Genomic DNA, 26,617 nt, shown 5'->3' on the forward strand with positions numbered 1-26,617 from the left:
CTCAAACCTGATAAGTTGTTTTGTTGAGGTTTTTTATATCTGGTGATAGCTTTTCACAGCACAACATAAAGAAATAAAAATTAGTCACAGTATAAAAATTAGCTCAATTTGTTCTTTTTAACTAAATAATTATTTTTTATCTCATTCATTCAGAAGTCCAAACCATAGGCAGAATGTAATGGTCTTAATATCAGCCTTGGAGCAACTTTCCAAGCACTCCATGAACTTAATATACTAAAAGAGTCTCTGAGGTTGTAGAAACCAAGCCATAACCACCTTCTACACCATAGCCTTATGTCTGCACCATGGCCCTTGGTTTTCCTAAAAAGTAAATACAGCATAAGGGTCTGTTTGAATTACTCTCCAAAACGTAGATATATATTTCACTACGCAGTGAATCTTTGTACTTTACGTCTGCCCTATTCTTTATATTGTCTGAAACTGAATTTCTAATATTACCCTTTTAGTACCCTTTGAAAAGCTCTCAAAATATGCTGTGCCTTTTATAGTTGCTTTCCAAAATAAGCTTCGTAGAGACATTTGCTATCTAAATCGAATTAATTAAATTGAATCTTCTTTTGTAGTAAAGGAAGAGAGATAGGGTGAGAAAATGCAAATACTAACACATATCACTTCTCCATCAAAGGCTTTTTTTCCCAGTGTGCTTTCTGAGAAATTGTATCTGCAATGCAAATGAAAAATAGTAGAAGAAGTTCTACTAAACAAATAGGAGATACACATGTTTCTTTAATTCTCTTTTTTTTTGATGTTTAAAACATTTCTAAATATCCTTTCCCCTTTGCAGAGAGAGACCTTTGAAAAAGAAATAGCTCATTTTAGGGCTGCAGAATTGTTCAGATTTCAATTAATTGTGTCCTATTTCTTTAATCCTTTTTCTTTCTTTGTGTCAATGGAATGCATATGCTTTGCTTACAATTACAGAGAAAGAAATACTTTCATGATCTGTTTGTCATATTGAGGAATAGACTAGATATGTAAAAAAGGTGTTGCAATAAGAAGGGACAGCTTCTATTTTATAGACATAATTTTTACTGCACTTTAGAATTCCAGAAGTTATATAGCTAAATAAGTGAAATTATGACTACAGAAAAGAATTATATCTTTAAAAAATTATTTGCTTAGAAGAAAATAGTTAAAATTAATAGAATTAAACTGTGATGTGGTGATTGTTTACATTGCCACTGCTCCATACCATGGTTATTACATGAAAGTGAATTTTCAGACCAATGTTGCACTCAAAATCCTGTTACAGGCAGGAAAGAAAACACACCTTATATGGGAAGCCAAGAATTTATTGTTAGTCTAATGAAAATCTTAAGATAAATTACCATACAACAGACAGTTATTAAGATTAGTCTAGTCAGAACAGTTCTACATGCCACAGTACAAATTATCCAATTAATGCAGAATGACATTAGCAATGGAGTCAAAACAGTTGTACAAAGCCTTCCTACTATCTAGTTCTGTCATTGGGCTCTGCCTTAGGATTTTGTGTTTGGTCCTGTGTTTGATGGCATCAGTATTGCTTGAGAAGAAGAGGGTTTCAGCATGCCATCAGCATCTCATGCCCCTTTTCAGGAGAAGTGTGATATTATTGATGGAGTTTCTTCTACTTCCTTTCTGGAAGGAGGTGTATGATATTGATGATTTCTTCCTCCCTGCTATAAGAACCCTCACCTGGGGCTGTTTTTCAAACCTGCTCTTGTGAGCTCTCACTTTATTGGTCTGCAACTCCATTTTACATTCAAATTTACTGTATATGGTGAGATTTGCTTTTTCAGCTCTCTTGGATTTGCCCGGCTCTCAGTCTTCACTTCTTTACCAGCTACTGGTGACCTTGTTACAACACTGGGGTCCCCAGCAGGGGGGCATCCCAAGCCCCTCTTTTCACCTTCTGCTCCCACGCCTGGCATCACATCTCCTCATTTGCAAGGCCTTTGCTATCACACCATGGTGATGCTCCTCTGCACTACACCATTCTGTGAGGGTCACAAATACCTCATTATGTGCAGAATAACTACTTGCTACTACTATCTGTAGAAAAATTCTAATTATCTGTCTTTTCCAGGTGTCTGCATGTATATGTTCCATTTAAGAAGTGTGAACCTCTAACATAGGCTTTAAAATTCTTAGAGGAAGAATCCTATAATATAGACATTTCAGGATGTAACTGGTAGGTACCAAAGTCCTTTTCTGGACTTGGTACTTCAAATTCTGCCCTGGCTAAAGTAATGCAATAAATGTGAAACAACTAGATCACAACAGAGAGCTGAAGAATAGTTGGCATAGAGTTATTATTAGTAGTTCTCTGAATTCCCTTTGTGCTCTGCACTGTCTTAACACTGGAATTGTTCCTACCTCAAAGAGATTAAATTAGGCTAAGGTTCAACATGTGGATTTTAAAGATAACTGCAGAAGACGGGCAACAGAGAGCACATAGAAAACAAATAATGGCAGATAATTACTTCTATTGATAAAATCTGTGAATGGAGACAATGTAGTGTAATACATCTAGCTTTTACTAAAGGATTTGATATAATTTCTCACCAAATGATGTGTTGATTAAAAATTAGCACTATACAAAATGAATGCAGCACATACTAAAAAGATTATGACTCAGAAAGTATTTCTAGAGAGTATCTATAATGATGTGTTGCAGGATCAGTTCTAAGCCATGTATTTATCCTTTACTGGGAAACTTCAGAGATGAAGCATGATGGAGACCATTAATAATGAAAAAAAGTAGTTCTATCAAGTGATTGGAATTTCACGGTAAACTGGATTCTCTGGAATAATGGTGCAGTGTAGTTCAATGCAAACACATATAGATAATTCACCTAATATACAAAGCTCTTATTTTAGAGAGCAGTATGTTGAACATGGAAGTGGAAACAAGATGGATAGCAGCTGTAAACAGTTTATAGTGCTGTAGAATAGAAGATGAGTTGAAGTCCTTACCCCAAGCACAGATATTGTTTTCAAGGGGCCTTTGGAAATACAGAACAGGAGTGTCAGCCTGAAACTCAGGGGAATTAAATCAATGCACCTAAACAAGGAAATGTTTTCCCCATTGACAAAAAATATTTTGCACACATGAGTTTAAATGATAGAAACTTTTAAGGGATTGGGTGCAAAACAATTTACAGCAGGTAAAACTACCCTCCCTTGGAGCATACTGGCTGCAGAACCATCCTCCTTTAGTCATCCCCCACACATCATCATGTAATCCACCAAATCGGGAATCAAGCTGTTGTCCCAAAAGAGAGAGCTTGGCTGGTGCTGTATCAGCTTACTGTGTCACCACTCTGTGTTGGTATGGAGAAGCCAGAAAGGACCCTGTGCTTTAGGCTGAAGTTTGCAGCTGCACTTGGCTGCTCACCACCCCGCTGCCCGCTGGACTGGCTTGCAGCTGCCTCTGTCAGCTGTGTTCTCTGCCAGTTGTCCCCATCAGCTGTGTTTGCTGCCTGCAAGCTGCTCTGTGGTGTCTCTAGCAGGCAGAGCGGCTGCTCGGCTGCTCGGCTCTCTCAGCTGCAGGCTGCTCGGATGTTTTGCTGGATTATTTCACATAGCAGTGCCTGAGGTGTTTCAGCTCTATGCTCAGGAATGCAGTAAAGTCATTGGCACAGAAAGGAAAGTCCCTAAATACTGTCTCTCAAAGATTGCTTCAGTCACTCTCTCCTTGAGATTTCTTTGTTAACTCTTCCTGCTTCAGCAATTTACTGTAAATTTGTCCAGGCTTTTCCCATCCCTATACCTAGCTGATTTTAACAGAAATGCTGTCAATATTACAAAATACCTATGAAATTTAAATATGTTAAGGCCTTACATGTTGTCTGTTGAAGTCAGCAGTTCCCATTGTCCTACAAGTGCCCAGAGTGGGTACGCCCTACACCACAGCCTGCTGCTCCCAAGGAAAGTCCACTGGTCCCTGAACAGCTTAGGCTTACCTGAGCAGAAAAAGGCCTAGAAGGTAATGTGTCCCTGTACTTGCATGTAACACATGTAAAAAAATGCTTCAGATTGTGGTGGGGTTTTGAGAGGGTTTTTTGGGGTGGACTATATCTCTGCAAGAAATAGTCCTGGTTCCTTGGTTTTCTTACCAACTACACAGTTCAAACATCCAGCTTTTCCTGTCTGTAGCATTTGCTGCAGTACTGAAGCAGCAGGGAAAGAGCAAACTTGTTAGGCAACATCAGTAAGACCGATCACTTGCCTATTTTTGTCTGGTTGTCAAAGCAAGATTAAGGAACCAGTTATCCCACAAACCATTACACAAACCTTTAATTAGTACCCTACAGTGCTCTTATAGATCACTTAGCTGAGCCAAACCAATTAGATGGTCACTGCTGACATACGTACAAGATGCAAATATTTCCCAAATTTCACGCTTAAACTATTAGCCTTGGTCTTCACTCTTTCAGAACAATTTTATTTAAAAACTCCATTTCAAAGGAATTTAAAAAAACAGAGATGACACTAAAACTAGTGTAAGGGATTATATGCTGGGTTCCCCAAACCGAACAAGGCTGGAAGAAGAATCACATTTTGAATGGCGAAGAGGAAAAGCTCTAAAACCAATGCTGTGTGACCAGCTGGCCTATTCTCAGCAGCACTAGTAGGAAAACCATAGCCCATTTTCCTGGCTCATAAGTCCATCCTTACCCACAGTTATTGTGTCCCTTCCTATCTGTAGACAAAACCTTTATAGGTTATAGTGTGAGTAGCATAAACTATTTCATCCTTGTGATTGTTTTTGCAGTGTTTTAGTTACCATTTTTCTGCAGCACAATACATTTCATGCTGAAGGACAGCATATGGAAGATGTGGGCCTCTTACCTGCTGTACAAAGCTGGGAACTTGCCTGGGAACTTCTGGGCATCAGTTCCTGGGAAGCAAAGGACCATCTCAAGAAGGAGCACTCCCTTCTATAAGTTCATGGGCATTCATCTTGGGGAAAAAAAATATCCCAGTGAGATTTGCTATCCAGTTCCAACCTGGTGCCTGAGGACCTGAATAGCTGCAATTTAGAAGCAGTTGAAACTCCATGGATGAAAATCATCTCATCTTGTATTAAAGTCTACAGAGTAGGTGTGCATATGGGGATAGGTGTCTACGGTCCTGTTATGATCAGTGAGACCTAGCAAATGCTAGCAGTGGGATCCAGGGTGGGATAGACCCAGCCAGAAGAAGGAGCTTGACAGTGGGTGAGACACTGTGGAGGTGCCATTGTCTGTGCTGGTGGCAAGGGGCACCTCCACTCATCTCCAAAGCTGGGCTGCAAATACCTACATTTAAACAGGAGGAATCTCACTCCATCTTTTTTATTTCCTGTGTTCAGTAAGATCAAAGAAAATAGAGCGCGTACCAATAATCCTGTAGCAAAATCTAGCCACAAAGGGTACAAAACAAATAGCATTAAGAAAAGGAACTGTAATAGGTTTGACTTGTTAAACATATTCAAGCATTGGTTGCGTAGGAACAAACATATAAAACTCATTGTAATTGTGTCAGTGATAATAACAACTATACTGTCTCTAAATTAGCATCTTCTGTTTTCTAGAGGTGGAAAATGAAGAAACCATGAAGAAAGCATTTGCATTTTAGGGGTGGATTTTGAGATCTACTTATAATAAGATAATTATTGCTTTTTAAGGTTGAGAAGAAGATATGCTTATTATGCTTAATAATGGTTCTATTAAGAACACAGAGCCAAATAAATAAAGAAAGAAAGAAAGAAAGAGAGGGGGATAGAAAGGGAGAGAGAGAAAGAGAGAGAAAAAAAGAAAGACTTATAATAAATGCAAAAATACAATTATCTGGTAAATGTACATGAAAGAAGGTTCATCCACACATAAAAGAACTTTTGAAGACATAACAGTCATTTTTAAACTGTTGCTTCATGGTTTGAAACTCCTCTTAGATGCTGAAAGGCAGGAAGCATGTTTTTCAGATAGGCAAACAGACTCTTGGCATCTCACTGGAAACACTGTTTTAACTTCCATTGCTTTCCAGCTGCCTATAAATTCCAGACATTTTAAAGTAGAGTTTCTCAAATGCTTTCTCTTTTTTAGCCTCTAGACCTCTATAATCACATGAAACAAATTAAGAAATAATGAAATGCTGAGTAGTTTGTGCACTATATTATTTTCTTTTATGCGTTACTAAGAGAATTGTTTCTTTTCTGCCATAAAGTACAGTACTTCCAGCTGTTTGATCTAAAAACACATCAGTATTTGAAACTGTTCTTTTGTCTTTATCAACTTGGCAAGGGCTCAGAACAGCTTCCCCTTCAGACTTTGCCCATGGAAGGAAGAAGAGAAGAACATTGCTTGTATCTTCAAAATTATTGTGTAAAGTTTTATATATATGTACATATACATATATATAGATTCTGTAATTGCCATGCTTTTTATCTCAGCTTTTTCACATTTATTCCCCAGAAAGCATAATCGGGTGGTGAAAAAACTGATCAACACCCTTTCAAAGAGCAGAGAAGAGTGTTGCTTTCCTTTTTGCTTCCTCTGAATTTCTATTGAAATTTCTTAATTATTTTTAATATACTAGCACTTTATAGACTTTTATGGATGATTGAAAAACTATTGTGGCATCATGGTCTACCAAAGAAGTATTACAAATCTATGATCTGGACTCGATATAGAGGGAAAATGCCCCAAAATGGTGTTATTACTGCTCAGAGAAAACACTGGGACCAACATTTAAAGGACAGACAGTCCTCAGACAGACCTAGAATGGGAAACCATGGCAGGATTGAGAAGTACTTCATCATTCACCATCATGTATGGATAAAGAGAGGATCTGGAGAAGGCAGTTAGCAAGGGAGAGGGTATTTCTCATAACAGTTTTGGTAATGGTTATTCAAAAAACACAGATGTCCTGTTAAGTAAATATCTCACTTGGCAGGCACAATGTAGTCTAACCACTCATGAAAATGAATGGTCAACTAGGAGTGATATCTGGGGGGACAGCATGGAGTAAAGGGCCAAAGAAGAGAAAGGGTAGAATATTGAGCAGCTTTCCTGATGAGAGCAACCTTCCAGATTTCAGCAGTATCCTGAAACACCGAGCTCTGCAGTGCTTTGCAATCCTTGTTTGATCATGAGGTATCATAAGTGAGAAGTAGATGGTATTTCACAGCACTTTTCTGGATAAGAGGGAGGTCCTTTGTGCCTCAAATAATCCCTGTATCCACAGGAGTTTGTACAAGGTCAGCAGCACATTTAGTTTCTGAACACCCCCACTCTCCCATACATACGTGTGTTTATATGGGAGAGAGGGAAGGAAAAGGTGGGAGGAAGCAGAGTAGTCCTTCTGAACTATAAGCAAGAGCACAAAAAGTTTTTATTGTATCCTGCATGTGCTGGACTCTGGTCACACCAAAAACTGAGGCAGGGCTGCTATCAAGTGCTCGTGAAGCATAGGTGAAGCAGCATGAGCCAAGAAGGAGTGGATAGAGTAGAAAATTTACTCAGCAGGAAACTGGGTTGCTCTGTGCCAATGAATCTATCATTTCTTTTCTTTGCAAACAACATCCCAAAATGTTTTTGGCAAATCCCTGAAGCTCCATTATATTTGAGCACCAACTACAACTGCAACAATCTCCTGAGCAAAGTTCAGTGAACAGAAAGGACACACAACTCTCATTCCCTTAAGATTCTTTTTTCCACTTGGGTCTTTCCATGTGGTGCAACTCTACAACAACCTTTAGAGAGTGTGTAGTTGCTACGAGGTCTACACAATCCCTTCTGGGTCACTAGGAAAAGCCTCACCATCTGTCTCAGGCATGGAACTGCTCAGAATAGCTCCCAGGCTCTGCTCCTGCTATCCAGGCACCTCTCCCTGCCTCTGCACTTCCAGGGCTTCTCCAGTTGACTGCATTGCTCCCAGGGGCGGGCACTTTCCTGCCCTCCTTCATGGCCTTCATCGTGCCCTCAGTGTAGCAGTCAGGAGAGCATTGCTAGAGCTTATATATGCAGCATTCTGCATCCGTGCTAGTTTTAATCCCTATAGTTTGTTAACTCCTAAAGAGAGAGCCCAGTTTTGTCAGCACATCCTCTGGCAGCTCCATTTCCCCCTTGTGGTGGAAATGTGCCCCACAAGGGAAAGCCCTGGCAGTCTCCTTCCCTCTGAGCCCAGTGTGCTCATCTCACCTTCATTTCATAATCCACCACAGGAACATTTGCGTTTTATGCATTTGCAGTGAGCACATTGACAAGTCTCCCAGTCAAGGTCTCTACACGTCACTGTTGGGGTTCCAGCCACCTGCCCCACAGATCCAGGAGCAGGGAAATCAAGGAACCAGTTCACAGCCCAGGTCATGGATCCTGGTGGGACCCTGTATTAGGGGGTATCCCAGGGTAGGTTGCATTCCGGCTTGCAGTGCTGAGCATTGACACCTGACTGCACCCCCAGTCACATTACCCCAGACCTCAGGGGCAACTGGCATTCACTGGATGTCACATCACCTTTCCTTGTCATACAAGGAGCTGCTTGGTTTTTGCAAGCATGAGAATGGCAGTAATTGCTTTCACTTTCAAAGAGATTCCAGTTCCACCTGGTGACAAGAAAAAGTAATTATCAGAACCTTCACTAGAATTTAAACATTCAAAATATATTACATATCAACGTATACCAAAAATCCAATATCAACGACATTTTAAATATGTGGAGACCTCAAAAGCACTGACTTATCACAGAAATCTACATATGTTTTGCAAAAAACCCTACAAAACATCCTTTCATTATTCATAATTGTGACCCCAAGAGGGACTGCTGTGATCAGTTGGCATACAAAGACTAGGGATACAGTTTCAAAAGCTTCCCAAATTAGTGAGCAAGAGTATTTCTTTTAGAAAAGCAACTACTCATTTAAAAATTCCTACTGCAGGAGAATTCACCAGAGTCCTTGACAAGCTGTTCCTACAGTTAAAATATCAGTTTTTGAATTTGTCTTATTTCATTACCAGACACCAAATCTTACCTTTGCTAGTTTAAAGAGCTTCTACCACCTTATTTCTGCCCCCACAGGTACACTGAGATTCTCTTATGACTGAGCCTTCTCTTGGCTATTAGAGACAGGCTGAGCTCATTGGTGTATTTCCTAGAAAATGCATTTTTTTCTAGTCCTTCAGACATTTTTGTGGCTTTTCTTTGTAGCAAGCTGCTTTTTTTAAAGTATATTCCAGAGATTTCTGACACCAGAATGGGACAGTGTTCTAGCAGGATGGTACCAGTACAGCAAACAGATAAATTATAGCATCTTTGCCTTTACTTGTCTGTATATCTGAGGTTGCTCTACCTCCTCTTTGATTAAACCTTTCATTGGAAACTCTTGCTGAGGTCCAACAAGGTCCAAATCTCCTCCAGTGTCTCCTTTGCTATAGCAGAGTCACATCTTCTTTTGTCTCTTCTTTGCTCCAAGACATGCGATACTACATTGGGCCATATCAGAATGGATTTTTCATGTCCAGCTTACTGAGCATAGAAGAGCCCTCTGTGCGTGTCCCCTTCATTTAATTGTGCTACTTCTACCAGTGCAGCTGATTTGGGCATAATCTTTTCATGTTATACAAAATCAACATGAACCTTTCATAAGAATGGACACTGAGATCACTGGAGCTTAAACCTAAAATCACCGATTTTAGATGAAAAAAATTGAAGTGTACGTGGAGTAGCATGGAGAATATTTACTTTTCCTTTCTCTGCAGAAGTGAAGCCTAATGGCATATGCTTAGGGGTCAGTGCAGCTTGACTGGTGAATTTCTGTGTTCTCTTTATGGCTTTGTAAGGCAGGAGCCTAGAATCAACAGGGTTTTGAAATGCAAAATAAGATTTTTCCCTTTACATTTCAACTCCTTCAGGTTCTGAAGGACTCAGCTGGAGAGTTTTATAGCTAACAAAGGCAGGATGGAGAAAGCAGCTGACTACTGATGCTTTTAAATCCCAGCCTGAGAAGTTCTCTCTCCACTGAAAATCTGTATCTGTAATAAATTTAATCCACACCAACACGTGAGGAAATTCATGTTAAATCTATTCTAACCTTAAAAGACAGTAAAATATTTGTCTGTAAATTCTTGGATTCACCTCATATCACTTGCAACACATGATCAGTATTTTTTGTTGAAGTTGTTATCCTTTTCTCAGAAGAAAACCAAAAAAACCAACCAAATAAACAGAAAACCAACAAAAAAAAAAAAAAAAAAAAAGAAAGAAATTATTGGGATGGGAAGGAACAAGCACTGTAACCGGAACTTCAAAAAAGTGTAAATGATCCAAAATTACACCCGCAGCTCAATGCTCAGAGAGGATAAATAGCCAGAGACACACACATGCACACACAAACTCCATTTTTCTTTGATGTCCCTAATACAAATGCTGACCAAGGGCTGTCTTGCTTACTTTTATGAAATAAATATGTGAAATCAGAGCCCAAGGCAGATGTATTTACTGACTAGCGATTTCCTGTTGTGTTCACTGAAGCTACAAGCCACAAGATAATAAGAAAGGAATAAAATCCAGGTTGTAATACAAGCCTGAACAGTGTATTGATGCCAGTAGGAGTGTATTTTTATGCTCTTATATTATTAATATATATATGAAAGTGCTAGGTGAGTCACTGATTTTGCAGAAAACCTGTGAGCACTGGCTAACTCCACGTGGTTATACAGTCAAGAGCTCTTTATAGAGGTGACATCTCCTCTGTTCTACAGCCACGTCTGTGCTCCAGCTTCCATACCAGTCTCCTTTTTCACCATTTGTTAGCAAATTCACCACTTCCCCTCTCCCACTCCTGCTTTTACCCACCCTGGGAGGCAGATTAGAGGCAAACTCTCTTTACCCAAAAAAAAGCTTCCCCAGAAAAAACAAATCCCATTCCCCCACTCCTGTCTAAGGTGTTTACAAATTTGTTTTCTCTAACCCAGTGCTCTCTTGCTCTCTCTTTGCTCTTTTGCCATGGTGAGGAACTAACATCCTCACTTTTGGAGGAACCTTGGAGTTACCTGGGATAAGGTACCTCTGATGCCATTCTTGCAAAGACCACATGGAAGAGGTTGGATTCTGCACAGAACTGGTCTGCTTTAGTGGCCCCCATCCATCCCATATTGTCAAGATGTCCAACAGCTTTCTCTGGTTATATCTGCAACAGGTTCAGGGTGAGCAGCCACAAGGCTCACACAGGCAGCACGAGAGGATGACTGGCAGTGTGGCTGAGCCCGAGACAAAATGTCTGTGGCCAGTGGCTGCTGGACTGACACCTCCTGTGCCAGCTGGAGCCTCCGCTGGTTGGCCCTGCTCTGAGATCTCTGGTGGAGAACCATGACATGCAGACACATCCTCTGGGTCTCTGCTGTTCATCAGGTTTGTGCAGCAAGCATGCACTGTCTGGCTGCCTGCTGATGGTGTCTGCTCTGACAGAGGTTCTCCTGCTTTCCTCTGTTCCAAATACACAGCTCTAACAAACCATCCATCTAACAAAACATCTTTCCTTTGCACAAGGCCCTTAGTTTGCACAGTCCACAGACTCAGAGGGACATACTTTTCAAGTGTTTATTTCATCAAGGACTCTAGTTATGTGCTGTATTCTGCAGCAATGAAGACGGTCATTTCATCCATCACCTTAAATCAGCTTTCACCCCACTGCCCATATTCTGCTCTTCCTCAGCCCTTTCTCACCATCTTACTGTGGCCAGCAAAGGCTCTGGAGAGACCCAAGTCTCAAGATTTCTCCACAAGATGCAGCTCACTTTGAAGAAGCAGCCTTTAGCAGTCAGTCAGATCTGTGTTTGTCTTCCTGCATGTGACACAAACTGGAGAAGTTTACACTGCTCTGTTGTGCATAGTGCTGTCTACTCTCTTATATATCCGAATTGTGGGTCATCTACCGCCACCACCTGCGTCTCCTAGAACGCTTCCATCAATGCTGCCTCGGTACAATCCTAAACATCCACTGGTCAGATTATGTGACCAATACATCTGTTCTAGAACAAGCAGCAGTCACAAGTATTGAGGCCATGTTGCTGAGAACACAGCTGCGCTGGGCAGGGCACGTCTCAAGGATGAAGGACCACCGCCTCCCTAAGATCCTGCTTTATGGTGAACTTGCCACTGGCTGCTGCATGAGAAGAGCCCCGAAGAGAAGATACAAGGACTCCCTGAAACAACATCTCAGCCTTGGCCACATTGATCATCATAACTGGTCTACTCTGGCCTCCAACTGGGAGGTCTGGAGACACACCATCTATAACGCTGCTGTTTCCTCTGAGAACACCCGCAGGATCACTCTCGAGGAGAAAAGACAACGCAGAAAGAACCGTGTCTTGTCGATACCACCTAAGGAGTCTTTCTGCTGTGCCTTTTGCAACCGGACTTGTCTATCTCGTATTGGCCTTTTTAGCCACCAACGTGCTTGTAGCAAATGTGGGTAGAGCCCTTCCCAAATCTTCATTCGTGAAGCCTGGCCATGATGATGATGATATTAATATTTATTATATATTATATGTATTGCATTTTGTATTAATGGCTGGTTGTGTCTTGTATTATTAAAATAATATAATATAAATAATATATAAATATTAAAAATATATATAAAATAGTTAAAATTATAGTGACTCCTCAGAGCTGTTTCCACAAGCTGGAGCTTCTTATGGTCTTGGGAGATCATTCTTCAGGACCAGCTGAAGACCTAGGTATGTCCAGCCTTTGATTAGCTGTGTTTCCCATGTATTCTCCTGCAAACGCACGCTGCCTCCCCTAGAACAGGGCTATGGGAATTAAGCTGACTTCTGGTTGTTTCGGGTTTTTTTTGCTACCACAGCTTTGAAAAAAACCCAAACAGTGTATGCTGTGCAGAATATGGTCCCATTGAGAACGTTTCCAAACATCTCCACCCATGATGAGACAGAATGTTCAGGATGATTTCTTCTATGCTATGTTGACCACATCAGTTTATGGTAATACTCATTAACTACCATTGAAAATTTCATTTGAAGAATACTGAGTTACAAATACTACATAAGAAAAGACCAGTTATCAGGTCCATAAGCAATGTTTTAATGACTAAATGGACTTTTTACATTAAAATCAAAGTGAGACCAATATCTGAGGGGCAAGGATGCTCAACACAAGTTGAGTCTGTGTGTTCTGACCACTCTAGTAAAACTTAATGTTCAGTTCCTGAGTAAGTGGAGCAGAAATCCGCAGAGTCAGTTTCTGTGGAAAAAAGGAGACACAAAATAATGAACAACTTTATGTTAATGTAAAAAAAGACCAGCTCAAAACAGAGACTAAGAAGTGAAACTTGAGTTTAGACCTTCGTGATTTTCTTAGCATATCTGGTAGGTGAGTCTGACTTGATGGCAGTATACATCTTTCTACTGCTGTATCCAATTCAACATCCCTTTTAGAAATTCAGGAACAGTTTAAAATTAATTAATAACACAAATTAAATATGAAATTATAAATACAATACCTGTCCCGCTCTTTCTGTGTTCGATGTTAATGTATTTTGTGCTACTCATGTAATTTCCATTTTCAGTACTTAACCAATTTTACCTTTAGGTTTCAGAATTAATAATGTCTTAAAATGTATGATATCCATTCACACCTCTTAGCTATTTCTTTGCCAACCCACAAATTCATGTTAACATTAACAGTCTATGCTTACTTAGATCACTTCTTCAAAATATCTAATATTTTCATCTTTCATCATAAATAGTTCTCTACCACTACTTAGTAAGCTGAAATTCCACTTCTTGAATAATTTGCCTTTTATTCAAATACAGCTAAAAATCCAGAACAAGTATTCCAACCCCATCCAAAACTAACCCAAAAGTGCCAGACAGCCAGAGAGGCCACTCCATACTGTGATTCTACATGGACATTGGGAGCGATGGATGTTGGGAACCTCTCTGCACTTCCCAGCAGAGGATGCAAGTGTAATAAAAAGAACCTTCCTACGCCCAGGTCATTTTGTTGTCAGCACAAGCCTGGTCAACAGACATGGCCTTCCAACATCCCTGCTGCAGTTACTGTACAGTTCCTTAGGGCATGATTCTCCAGGGGGAAGAAAAGATAACAGACTCCTAATAATAGGACGATTCTGTGATATTGCAAATGTCAGATCAGGGTAGCACTGCATGAATCTGAGAGAAAGAAGTGGAATATTACTAAGCAACCTGTTTCTATTTATATACAAATAAATATGGCTTCATAAGCACTTATGCACTGCTATTAGGTAAATTTGCTTTCTGTAAAGCAAAAACAATATGGTAGAAGTTACTTTCTACTATATCCCTTCAGACAGTGTGGTCTCTGCTTGTTAAGTTATTATACAGTATGTAATCTCATTAAGCCTGTAAGAAAGTAGCAGATTTGCCCTTTACATTTTATTTTATTAATTACATGAGTTGTAAGTTTTCAAGATCTAAACTCAAGCTGCTCGTGCTTTTCTATTTTTTATTAGAGGGTCAAACATGAGAGGATTATAGGTAGTGGCATTATAACAACTGTATAGGGGTGGTGGGAGAGGTTTGACTGAATCTTGTAGAATTTTGAGAAAAATATATTTAGCAGGAATAAAAATTGTAATTTTTGTGCAGTTTTAGACCCCCACTACAACAGCTGAGTAGAGTTTATTTTCTTCTGGCATTTGAAGTACATCTTAAGTCACTAAGATCATATTTTTCTCTTAAATCAAATTTTAAATCATACTTTTTTGACAAGTTTTTTAGTTTTTTTTAAATCAGCTTTCTATGTGATGCTGTTAGTGTGCAGTTATCTTCTGGATTTCCATGATTGGTGCCTTCAAGCACATCTCAATGGAATGTTTTCTTTACCCTGCCACATTTATGTAGCTTTCAGCCTTCTTAGAGGCAGTTTGGCTGTTAAACAATTTCTTCCCTTGAGGCAATACTGATTACACTTATTTATGACATCGTCTCTGAAAGTGAGATTTTTACAATTCTCCAAGGCAGAAATTTATTCTCAGCAATTTTCTTCCTTTACAGATTCCTTCAATAAAATAAATGTTAGTACCAGGTGTGTATAATAGGGATCACTCTGGTTACAAATTAAACTTAAATCATTGAGCCAAGTGGGTAGGGTAACCTAAGATGTGACATCCACTACTTGTTGCCTCAATTATCTTTCATTAACAATGAGTTAGTGGCACCTTACAGTGTTAATACCAGGAGCTCCCTAGATGCAGACCAGTGCTGAGATGTGACTACCACATCTCATACAAAGTGTGCACAACCCACTTCAGCTGGTGACAGATATGGGACAAGTGACCAGAGGAAAGGAAGTTTACTCAGTGTTGCTCCTTTTGTCCATACTCCTGTGAAAAAGAAAATTGGGACCACAGAAACTGTTGCAACTTAGGAGTTTATTAAGGATGTTCCGTCCATCCCCTCTGGAATGTCTCCTTGTTGGTGCCAAAGGGGCACTGCACAAGTAAATCATGCATTTTGGTCTGGAACGCTGAGGTTGGGCACTTTAAGATGCTGAAACTATACCTCCTTGGAAGATAGGGAGATACTCCTTAGAGCCAATTACACAGGAATAATTTTTGGACACTAAGTAATTGTGAAAAAGATCTACACCACTTCAGCAGTGGACAAAAAACTTTGACAAGTGTTCTCATTTTATCAAAATTGTAAGAATGCCCATAAAACTAACATTGCTCCCAGCTTATGGAGCTGTATCTTCATTTCAGTATTTCATTAGTTTAAAAATTTGTATAAGTGGTAGATATTAAGTAAAAGAGAGCATATGTGTAATAGCAAAGATTAAAGTTTCCTAAAAGAGCTCTTGCTTTTGTTTTTTTTTCCTCCTCTAAATCTCGGACTGTTGTATCAAGAATTATGTCTGATTATATTGGAAATATGAAGGGGTGTGGATGAGAAACTGTTCCTGTTCTTCAGTGCCTTCATCCCCTTCAATGTTCTTCACCCTCCTTTCCTTAAGTTTTTTCTTAACTACTCAGTTCAGCACTTACCCCACTCATCTCAAAAGAGAAAGCATCTCCATGGATAGATCTTCCATTCAGAGTAACAGCTTGAGGTCTCAATTTCAGGCCAAGAATAGTAATTTTGTTGTACTTCAGAGTGTCAGCTCCTCGGTAGCCATTTTTCAGTATTTCTGTCTTCAGGTTTCCCTGGAAAAAGACACAGAGAACACTTTAGGACCACGACAACTCTTTAGAGGTGACTTACTGCACACTGTTACAAGATCTCATCCTTGTCAGTGAACATACAGAACGTCTTCCAATGTAGACATTGAAGTCCAAGATTGTAAAGGAAGAAACAACAGTCGTATTAATTTGCACATTAGAAAGGTTTCATATATGATTATAAATTAAGAAAATAAGAAAAAAAATAGTGTTTACAGCATTCATTTGGAATCTTCTTGGACATGTTTTTCTACTTGTAATCAATGTAAATTTTGTTCTTGTACCCTTTACAGAGTACAGTAGCATATGCAAAGCCAAAATCCAGATACAGAGATTCAATTAGTGACCTTAAGGCAGATTTAATTAACATCCAAAACTAACTGCTTTAAAACATTAGCATCTTCCACAAACATCAGTTGCTAGATATTTTGCCCCTATTTTAAGGGAGCATGTTATATATGTCCCAGCTTTAAAGAGACTGAAGGAAGACTGTATCTCCACAGAGTTTTGTTTGTTGTACTTCTTATTTACTACACATTCCATATTTAGGGGTGTACCAAGAGGACATACAACGTCATTAAACTAATTCATTTGGATCACCAGTGACAGTAATTTCCCATACATGCAATGAAGAGGAATCACATTTGTTATGTGATCAAAGTTGTTAAGGAAATAAAGATGAATTACACTGCTCAGGAAATGATGGATTGCTATGCAATCATGACTTTTTAAAAATATGCCAAGGAGAAACCCATGATGGAACCTTTTGCATAAATTAGCCTATGTTATTGCAGTGGTGCGTGGTAGGAGGGGAGCAGAAGCTAGATCACGGTATTTGTAAGTTACGCCTGTGCTTAGATTGCTTATTTCAGGCATCCACACTAAAAATAAGTGCAAATCCCCAGCACACTGATTTAAACTGCCTAAACAAGGAATGTTGGCTATTTTTCAGCAAATGGGGAGAGGCCTCTGGAGAATTTGTTAGAATACCTATATGTCCTGTCTTCTCCCCACTGGTAGAGCTCCAGCACAGAGGGAGGTTCAGTATAGAGAGACCACCTCCCTACAGTGGTTTATTGCTGTCTCAGGTGTGGCTAAGCAGGAGAGCTAGCACAGACCGAGTACGCACAGTGTGATGTTGAACTCAGCAATCACAACTGTATTAACAAGGCTACCCTCAAGCTCTGAGGCCCTGAGATACGACTCTTCAACAGACACTCTTCTCTGACCAAGGTCTAGAACTGGAGGTCTTGGAGAGACAGGGAGGTGATGGTCCAGGGGAATGAGTGATCCTCTCCTCCCCAAGCATCTAGTGGTTAAAGCAATTTACCAGAAAGGTCCTGAGTTCTTCGCTGAGGGAGGAAACATATGGATATCACTCAAAGCCCCATAAATGGAAAGCAAAATGAAGTCCTGAAACTGAGGCCAGAAGCCAGGACTTCTGTACTCTGAGTAGCAGGGTCATGATTTTTCTTTCTTACTGTCTAGCTCTGGTGGGCTTCATATAAAGGGGCACTTTGGCTTAGGTCACTTAGTCACTATGCATGTCAAAAGGGAGTTGTCAAGTGAATTAAAATGCCAACCGCAGAGAGACAGCAGCACCAGAGAGCAGAAGCTTGAATCATTCCCCGAGACTTAAGTGCTTTGCGCAAGCCTTGAATTCTTTATACTTCTGGGTTGTTTAAATGAAAATATAAATTAGAGGGTCTAATCCTGTAGCTGTTACTTGTACAACACTCTGTGCTGGGTTCAGAATAAATGTTGCAATGTCAGACCTTATTAGCAAATCTCTCAGGGAACAAAACTTTTATGTTCTCTTAAAGCTAGGTGTGATTAAATTATTCATCCACATTTCTTTTAAGAATATAGAAATGTGCACCAAACACCAAGACTTTCATACATTTTTCATACTTCTACAATTTGCTATTTGAGATGGACTGTTTTCTTTATAAACACATAATAAAAAATCGACATTAAAGATTATTGGAATGCAGATAGGGAATTCAGTCATGGACTTACAGGCAGAAGTCAAATATGAACAATGAGAAATGGAAGTGCCAGAGAATCAACAATCTAATTTGCACAGTTCAGAATTTAATATAAAACTGGATATTGTTTTTCTGTAGCCTTCCTGCAATAAATTACTATATACAACTACAGAAAACCAAAGTGATTTTTCTTCCTTTTGCTGTTGAAATATCCTTTTTTTCTAAGAAAAAGGATTTTTTTCCTCAGTAAATCAAGAAGGAAATAAGTTAAAAATTAAATTTAAAGTCTACACGTGTGGTATTTGTTCCAGGAAAATATCTCACAAATATACCAGGCTACATAATAAAACCCATTGGCTTGCCCTGGCTTGCTCTTGCTTCTGAAGACAAACCTTCTAAGACCAATATCACAATAGGGTTAACAAGATTTTATTCTTTTGAATAGTTTTCTGTAGACTACTTTGGGGCTTTTAGGAATACATGGCATGAAAATAACAGAATCATTTAGGTGGAAAATACTTTTAAGGTTATCAAGTCCAACTATTAACCCAGCCCTGCCAAATTCACCACTAAATCATATCCTTAAGGGCAAATCTACACATCTCTTAAAATCCACCTCCAGGAATGGTGAATCCACCACATCCCTGGGTAGCCTGTTCCAGGGCTTGATAACCCTTTCAATGAAGAAATTTTTCCTAATATCCAATCTAAACCTCCCCTGATGCAACTTGAGGCCTCTGGTCCTATCATTTGTTACTTGGGAGAAGAAACCAACACCCATCTCTCTACAATCTCCTTTCAGGTAGTTGTAGAAAGCGATAAGGTTTCCCCTGAGCCATCTTTTATCCAGGCCAAGCATCCTCATCTCCCTCAGCCGCTCCTCGTAAGACCTGTGCTCTAGATCCTTCACCAGCTTCATTGCCCTTCTCTGGACACAGGATTTGAGGTGTGCTGAGTACAGGGGAACCATCACTGCCCTGGTCCTGCTTCTGATACAAATCAGGATGCCATTGACCTTCTTGGCCACTTGGGCAAATTACTGGCTCATGTTTAGACAGCTGGGGACCAAACCATGCCATAGTCTACATACAATATTCTATTTCTTACCAAATGCTAGAATTGCAGATGAAATATGATCTGTATAGATTATTGAAGTAGGTTAAGGGTTTTTTACAATAACTCCAACAACTTACTATCATATACCTAATGAGCTTATGGTAGATTTATTTTATAGTATTTTTCTGCATTGAAATCTGTTGGGTTTTTCTATCAGGCTTTCTCAGGACATGTCTACGCAGAAGTGAGCGCTGTGTGAAAGGCATCAGTGCACTGACCCTGAGCTAATCTATTCCCATGCTGCACTGCACGGAGCATCTGATCAGCACACTGGGTTGCCAGTAACGTGCTGAGTCACTCCACAGGAGACCAACCATGGGAGCTGTCTCTGTGCTGTCAGAAAAGCAAATGCAAGCTGAAGAATTGAGACTACATAATTCTCTGCACCACAAAACAAAAATTTCAAGTGATCAAAGATAAAAAGTTGCTGGGATATCCTGAATAGAGGAATGTAGCCCTCTCCCACCCATCCAACTGAAAGTATTCAGCAGGAGGAAGGCAAGGAAAAGGTCCCTCATACCGAGAAGCTGCAACTAAGGAAAAAAAAAAAAGCTGAAAAAGTGGGTTTTCAGATTCGCGTCACAGGAGGGACAGTAATGATGTGTCTCACTGTGATAGTGAAGCAAACACAAAACTGCAGCATCCTAGTTGGACTATTTTGTATCTAGCTGTAAATTAAAGCATTAGGTAGTTTACCAGGTTTAAAGACTGAGCTACAAGAAAAAAGCTTTCAAGAGAAAAGTTAGACATCAGCACCTTACAATGGCTACACTAAAATACAGCTACTTACTTTGCTGAATGTATATTTAGCCAAGAAGTAGTTCTCGTTTTCAATGGTATCTGTTAAAACACAAAGCAAGGAGGATAGGTATCAAAACATGTAGCAAAATCCATAAGCAGTTCACATTAATCATAGCAAGTGGCTAAAGTCAGACTAAGATGATTTGTGGGCTATTTAATCTCTTTCTCTCGTCTTAGGTTGATCTCAGAGGAACACAACATGAGAGATTGCCCTCTCCAGCAGACCAGTTGTTCCCAGTGTCACGCCTTTCTCATATCAAAATGCTAACTTCAAGAGCAATCTGCTTTTCGCCTTTGTAATGTTCAACTTGGGGTCAGTTCTCCAGCTTTTTCTAGCAGGAGCCAGTGCCATTATACTGCTGAAAAGGCAGCCTGAGGACAGCCCTGTATACAGACACTGCTTCACACCGGGGCACCAGGCTTACCAATGGAATCACCATCATCCCAGAAAAGAGACCCAGAAGCTTCTCCTTGTTCATCCAGGGCAATAATGAGTCCAAATGGGTTCAGGCGGCTGTTGACAAACACACTGAGAAGTGTCAGTACAAACCTGTGGGCTCTGTCCCTTCCAAGTAATTTAACAAGAAGTTCTGAACACAGTTAACTCCCATTTTAAGTATACAAAAAAGACCATGACAGAAGAATGATACTTGTTCACCAACAGGACTCCTGAAGTGATGACAAAAACTTTGTCTTGCCTTGTCCCAAGTGTAAAATTCCTACCTTTTGAGTGCTCAAGCGGACAAGTTTTCCCTTCTTTTGTGGCCTTAATATATGACAACTGGGTAGTCTGGGAGACAACTGGTCCCCAGTGCTACCTTACTGCAGCTTGGATTGGTTGCTGCACAGTGCTGTTCCCTCCCTTTCCTACTTAGATTAGCTTCTGAGCACAGTTCAGACTTGAGATCAGTTTATGATCCATTGGCATGGGGAAATAATTTTCCTCAAAAGAGATTTGATTTTTTCCGCCTTGTTTATGGCATTTCATAAATTCACCCAAGGAGAAGAGTTCTGCATTTTCCCTTGCATACATTTACTTTGAATGACTGTGTGGAAGTAAGAGGTGCAAAAGCTTTTCTGAGCATAACCACAGAGCCAGGAGTAGGCTTCAGCTGTGCAAACGGGTCATCTCTAGCATGATTTCTCCTAATGAAATGGAGCGAATAGTGGTAGAAAAATACTGTACTTATCATCTGGGAAAGCAGCTGGGAGCTGCAGATAGTTTCTCTTCTGCACTTTCTTTTAATTGCTTTTTTGACTGTCTGTGGGTCTGACCCACACTGTGGTTGCTTGGTGATGACCACAGATGAGTTTACCTCTTTGTGGTGGTTGTGGCTGGTGCCTGTTCTGGCAGAATGTACCCTCCACGGATGAACAGAGGGATCTTGCTCAGTGGGGCAGACACAGTAGTATAGTTCTTCTTCCAGGCACTTGGCACTTTAAGACCCTACCACAAAAATTAATGCAGTTAAAAAGAAGGCAATCCAGGCCCTATACATGTATTCCACTAAAAAAAGAGAACAAGGGGTACATTTTCATCTCCATCACATCAGTGAAAAACCATACCAAAATGTGGATTTCAGGAGTATTATTCCAGTTTCTTTTTTAACATGAGAGGATCTAGCCCTTGCAGTTATGCATATGCATGAGATAGAAGCATCATGAATGAAAGACAGCAAATGGTCTTTAAAAATGGTATCATTATTCCATATGCTGTAGAATAAAAACCCCTCATCAAGAGACTGAGCGAAAAGAAAAAGAAACTTTTGCTTCCTCTTTTTATACATGTGGAGTCTGTCACACTTCAATTTAAGGTAAGTGATTCATAATCATTTGGGAATGTAAACTGTGGATTTTCTTCTCTTGTAAGGACAATTCTTCCCCTTTCAGAAAGTAATTACAGCATTCAGTGCGTGAAACTTGTGTGTGTCGACAACCTGTATCATCCCTTTCTGGTTTAATGCCTCAAAAGCAGGTGCAGGCAAGACTAATGTACAGAGTAAATAACAGGAAGGCTTTGCTTTGCCCTCTGTAAATGATAATTATAATTTATGGCAAGTACCCAACCTTGGCTTTGGATAAGCACCATGTTGTATGGCAAGTACAAATTGCTGGGAGATGAGCAATGCTAATGCTGATAGGCAGGGCAAGGGACACTGGGGCTGCTGTCCCTGGGCCCAGCCCAGCAAGAGGCTTCAGAGGGAACCACAAGGAGAGTTGAATTAAATGCTCAACTTTGCAGTGTCACAGTCTTATGAAAAGAGAAAAAGGGAAAGGGTTGGATGAACATCCATCTGAGGACACCAGCCAAATGCTGAAAATGACCAAACACCTTTAAAAATAAGTCTGCATTTCCTCTGAGAGCATTTCTGTACTTCCTGCTCCTCTGCCAGGATCTCTCAGGGTAGTTAACAACAGACTGATGATCCTGGGCTCACAATTCTGAAAGCTCTTAGCATCAGCCTAACTGCTCCTGTTGAAGCCAATGCTGGTCTTAGCCTGCAGATTACAGCAGAGAGTAGTTAGGTTGAACTGAGCACTTTTGGAAGTGATGGTGTTCAAAAGGTCAAGGCTCGTAGTCCCTGAAAGTAGAAGATACTGGAATTTTCCACAGAGCAGATTGTTCTGCATCTCTTGGAAGCATCTTCTGGAGGGAAGCCTCACCTTGCTCTCAAAATATGCCTTCTGTCAAAAGGGATGCATATGCAAAAGTGCATGCACAGAAGGGTTTGTGGCGAGTTCTCAGGAGTGTGGCTCAGGATTCTGTCTCTGTTTCTATGCAGGAAAGTCTATCGGTACAAGAATTAAAACTGGGGGAGGGGGAAGAAAGAAGTCTTGGCACTTTCATGCGTTTCTAGGCTGCTCTTGAAAATTCAGTTCTATGTGTCTTAGACCTTTACAGACCAAAAATAGAAAATAAAATGTTACTGAAAGCTGTGTAATTTACTCTCCCAGCTAGCCTAGTGTAGACTTTTTGCTCTCTAGTTTTCTTTAACACAGATGCTGAGGTAAAAACACTGGTGAACATTGATAAAAGTTATTTTGCTAGAATTGTACCATTTTAAATTATTTTTTAAAATGTAAGAAAATTAATCTTAAAAATACATACGGTATAGTAGTCAAACCATTCTGCATCAGGGAAGTATACATCCACAGATCTTGCTCCCTGTAATTGTTATAAAGAGATTAAAAGATTAAAGTCTTTTTTCTTTTTGCATTTCTGATATTACATTAGCTTTATTGCATTTGTCCATGGAGAGATGTATGCTGAATATTCTAATAACATCAAATCTTGGATATTAGGGCTGAGTTATTGTCATAGCAGTGGACTAGTGCTGGCTAATCTATAACACCAAAGAGAAAAGCTTATGCTATTTGGGGGGTTTTACTGCCATTCCATGGGATGAGTCAATGTTACATGATTATTTCATTTTAGTACATAGCTCTGTGTCTTACAAATGTAACTGGCCTAGATGCACTCTAACATCTGGGCAACCCCAGTGAGGTCTATGGTAGCCTTTGCAAGACAGGACTTCACATGTGAAGTGGGAGGACACCACTGGTCAGTGCCTCTTGCACTGTTCCTACTGCAGAAACAGGCAGAGAGTAAGGTCTAGCAAGGAGGATACACGGATATTTCCATTCTTGTAAACCATTTAAAGTTGCAGATAAGTAATAATAAATAATAAATGTGCTGCTAATTGCACAATTGCTGTACTTTGTTTTACAGCATGTGTTGTATCATATCGCTGCAGGGATGAAATCACGCTAAAGGCCCTTTGAATCAATAACTCCAGGAACAGTTGAAATCAAAACATACTTCCATTTTTGTCACAAGTTGCTTATTCTCACAAACAGATTAATTTTGATTCTCAGTGTAGATGTCTGACTCTTTGCAGGATTATGATTTAGCCCCAAGGATTACCCAAGGGAACAAGTGGAGTAAGAAATGTAAAGGTGGAGAAGAGTCAAAGCATAGTTATCATTTTATATTTCAGGATATTCATATATATGAAAATGCCCATAAAATCAAGATGCCTCCCTCTCCATCTTTTCTTTGCATTATTATGACAACCCTGGGCATTGTGATCTGTGGAAAAGTGTGTAACCACCATCTGAATCATGACGATTTCGAGGCCAGGTTGGATGGTGCATTGAGCAACCTGATATAGGGGGAGGTGTCCCCGCCCGTGGCAGGCAGGTTGGGACTAAATGATCTTTAAGGTCCCTTCCAACCCAAACCATTCTATGACTCTATGATCCCATGAGCCTCGCCTTTCTGACTCCCTAAATAACAAAACTGTGTGTAAGGCAGTTCCTCATTTTAATTTTCATAGATGTCTCACTTGCTGTCACCCTAGGAACAAAGGGCAAACCGTCTCTGACCCGTCTTCTCCACACAAGCAAATGCCATGCTGCAGTTTGATGCAGTCACTACTGGCCTGCAATGCCACAGTGAAGGGTTTACAGCTCACCTCTGACTGTATCTAGCTATCTAGCTAGATATCTAGCTAGATATCACCCTGCTATCTAGCACAGCCCTGGCTGCCACCTCTCACACTGCAAGACCCAGCAATGTGTTGCCTTCAGAGTTCTGCTTCCCTCATCAGGCCACAGGCACCTGGTCCTCCTTTTGTGCTGCAGTCCTCCAAAAAACATTAGGATATCATCCTAGCCCCCTATCATTTTATATGTCCTTATAATTTTCCCTTTCATTCACTTCTTTGCAGGAAGCCTCCCCTGGCTTGTCACTTGCTCTTCATGGGAAGGTTTCTCTCACAGTCTTCATCATCTTACTGGTCTGAGACCCTGTGAAATCTCATTACTCATCAGCTATTAGAAACCTGTGGGAGTCTGAAGATGAAAGACTGACAAATGAAGTGCCTTAGTGGAGTCAGAATGGTTTTAGATGCAGGAATAAGAATTTCATTTAAACTCACAGAGGCAAAAGGGTTGGTTAAAAAAAGGTGACTAACAGTGGCTGGTTTATATGTTTAATCATCAGCAACATCTAGAAATACATCAGATATTCTGGCAGCACGCTGATTGCTAACAGTGCTAGGATGCATCACCTGCAAATACTTAGATGTGCTCAGCATACCTTTCTTGTGCTGTCAGCAATCAGCAGTGGGCAAGGAGAGAAACCCACCCTTGCCAAGCAACGTGAGCCTTGACCGCAGCGCTGTGCCCAGCAGAGCAGAGGGAAATGCTGCTTTTTGAAACCTGTCCTGTTAGCAGCTAACATTATCATTACCATTTCTGTAATGACTGCATTTGCCTGTGATGCTGGGAAACTCCTACCACAGCCCTTGAGTTCCAAAACACTGTGGGTGAGCAGTAATATGGAAACCGGTTTGCTTGAATATCTGTGTGTTTCTTCCTAGCTCAACAATTACTGCTCTGTGTGTGTCCTTGGAGGCTGCTGCCAGCACAATAACAGGAGCATGTGAGGAGCAGAATCCAGGCTCTTTATATCCATTCGTTGCTTGGAGTAGCACAGAACTTTCATCCTCACTTTCATCCTCCCTCTTCAAGTACTGGGAAGCTCTGTATTTACTGTCTGTGCTGCTGAGAAATGTGTTCTGTAAGCTTTGACAGTGGAGGGAAGAAAGGAATAGATATGAGCAAACATGCTCTGAATGTCACCCAATGCCCTAACCGCAGTTAATTTCTTTTATTCCAGTATGGCATTTTTTAATTAAAGTACTTGCCTCATCAAGAACAGGAGCAATCATAAAGGCAGGTCCCCAAAGGAAGGCAGTATCTATTCCATGAGTCTGCTGATCAGAGGTAAATCTATGTTGAAAGTGAAATAAACAATATTAATTCACATTTTGATAGAACTTGTCGAATATTTTGATATTACTCACTGTGACAAGAATTCTGCTTCCTCAAAGTATCCTTCAACACCGCCAAATATTTTTGCTGATTGAGGGAACGCCAAAAGCTGGGCAGAGATTCAGACATTACAGTAGCACCTATCATCCAAGAGCAGACCAGAACTCTCACAAAATGATGAAGCTGACTTCTTTTTAGAGCAGCAATAGTGAGTAAACAACTAACTTAATTTCTGTCCAGTGAGCTGAGCCTTCATTGTAGGAGCCAATGAGCAGGATAGGGGCCAGGACCAGGAGATGGAACACAGATGAGAAACACTCCACTCTATGATCTAAAGCATTTGTGAAAATCCTGGGATCTGGCTTCCCACACCTTTCGCAGATTTACATTTGAAATCTTTCTCAAGACAAACACAAAGCAACATTTATACATAGTGTTCTTTTTAGCTGCCTCTCTAGAATGTTTTAGAAACCTATGGAATTCAGTCCATTTTATTCAATGCACTAAGGTTGTTTTGGATCCTGATCGTGTCCTCCATAGTGCTCAGAGTCCTGTTCATCTGGCATCATCTGCCTTCTCTTGGGAAGAAATTGCTATTCCACCATATATCAGCTAATGAAAATATTGAATAGCATCTGGCAAAGAGGAGAGATCTTCCTCATCTCAG

At 40.2% G+C, this 26,617-nt stretch overlaps 1 protein-coding gene across 1 annotated transcript in view; it reads right to left on the reverse strand.

Annotated features, from left to right (window-relative positions):
* Window positions 1–13,101: 13,101 nt before the first annotated feature.
* LOC113945616 (sucrase-isomaltase, intestinal-like) overlaps window positions 13,102–26,617 on the reverse strand; it is a 57,905-nt gene continuing 44,389 nt past the window's right edge. The window contains exons 17-23 of the mRNA XM_027640010.1: window positions 25,824–25,908; window positions 23,222–23,278; window positions 21,429–21,559; window positions 20,538–20,626; window positions 20,102–20,151; window positions 16,034–16,192; window positions 13,102–13,248 (exon numbers count right to left, since the gene is read on the reverse strand). Of these exons, the coding sequence (XP_027495811.1) occupies window positions 13,189–13,248; window positions 16,034–16,192; window positions 20,102–20,151; window positions 20,538–20,626; window positions 21,429–21,559; window positions 23,222–23,278; window positions 25,824–25,908 (631 nt within the window). The 3' untranslated portion in view covers window positions 13,102–13,188. The remainder of the gene's footprint in view (window positions 13,249–16,033; window positions 16,193–20,101; window positions 20,152–20,537; window positions 20,627–21,428; window positions 21,560–23,221; window positions 23,279–25,823; window positions 25,909–26,617) is intronic.

This window comes from Corapipo altera, unplaced genomic scaffold (assembly GCF_003945725.1).
Source record: "Corapipo altera isolate COAL_440 unplaced genomic scaffold, ASM394572v1 1b, whole genome shotgun sequence".
Lineage (NCBI taxonomy): Eukaryota > Metazoa > Chordata > Aves > Passeriformes > Pipridae > Corapipo > Corapipo altera.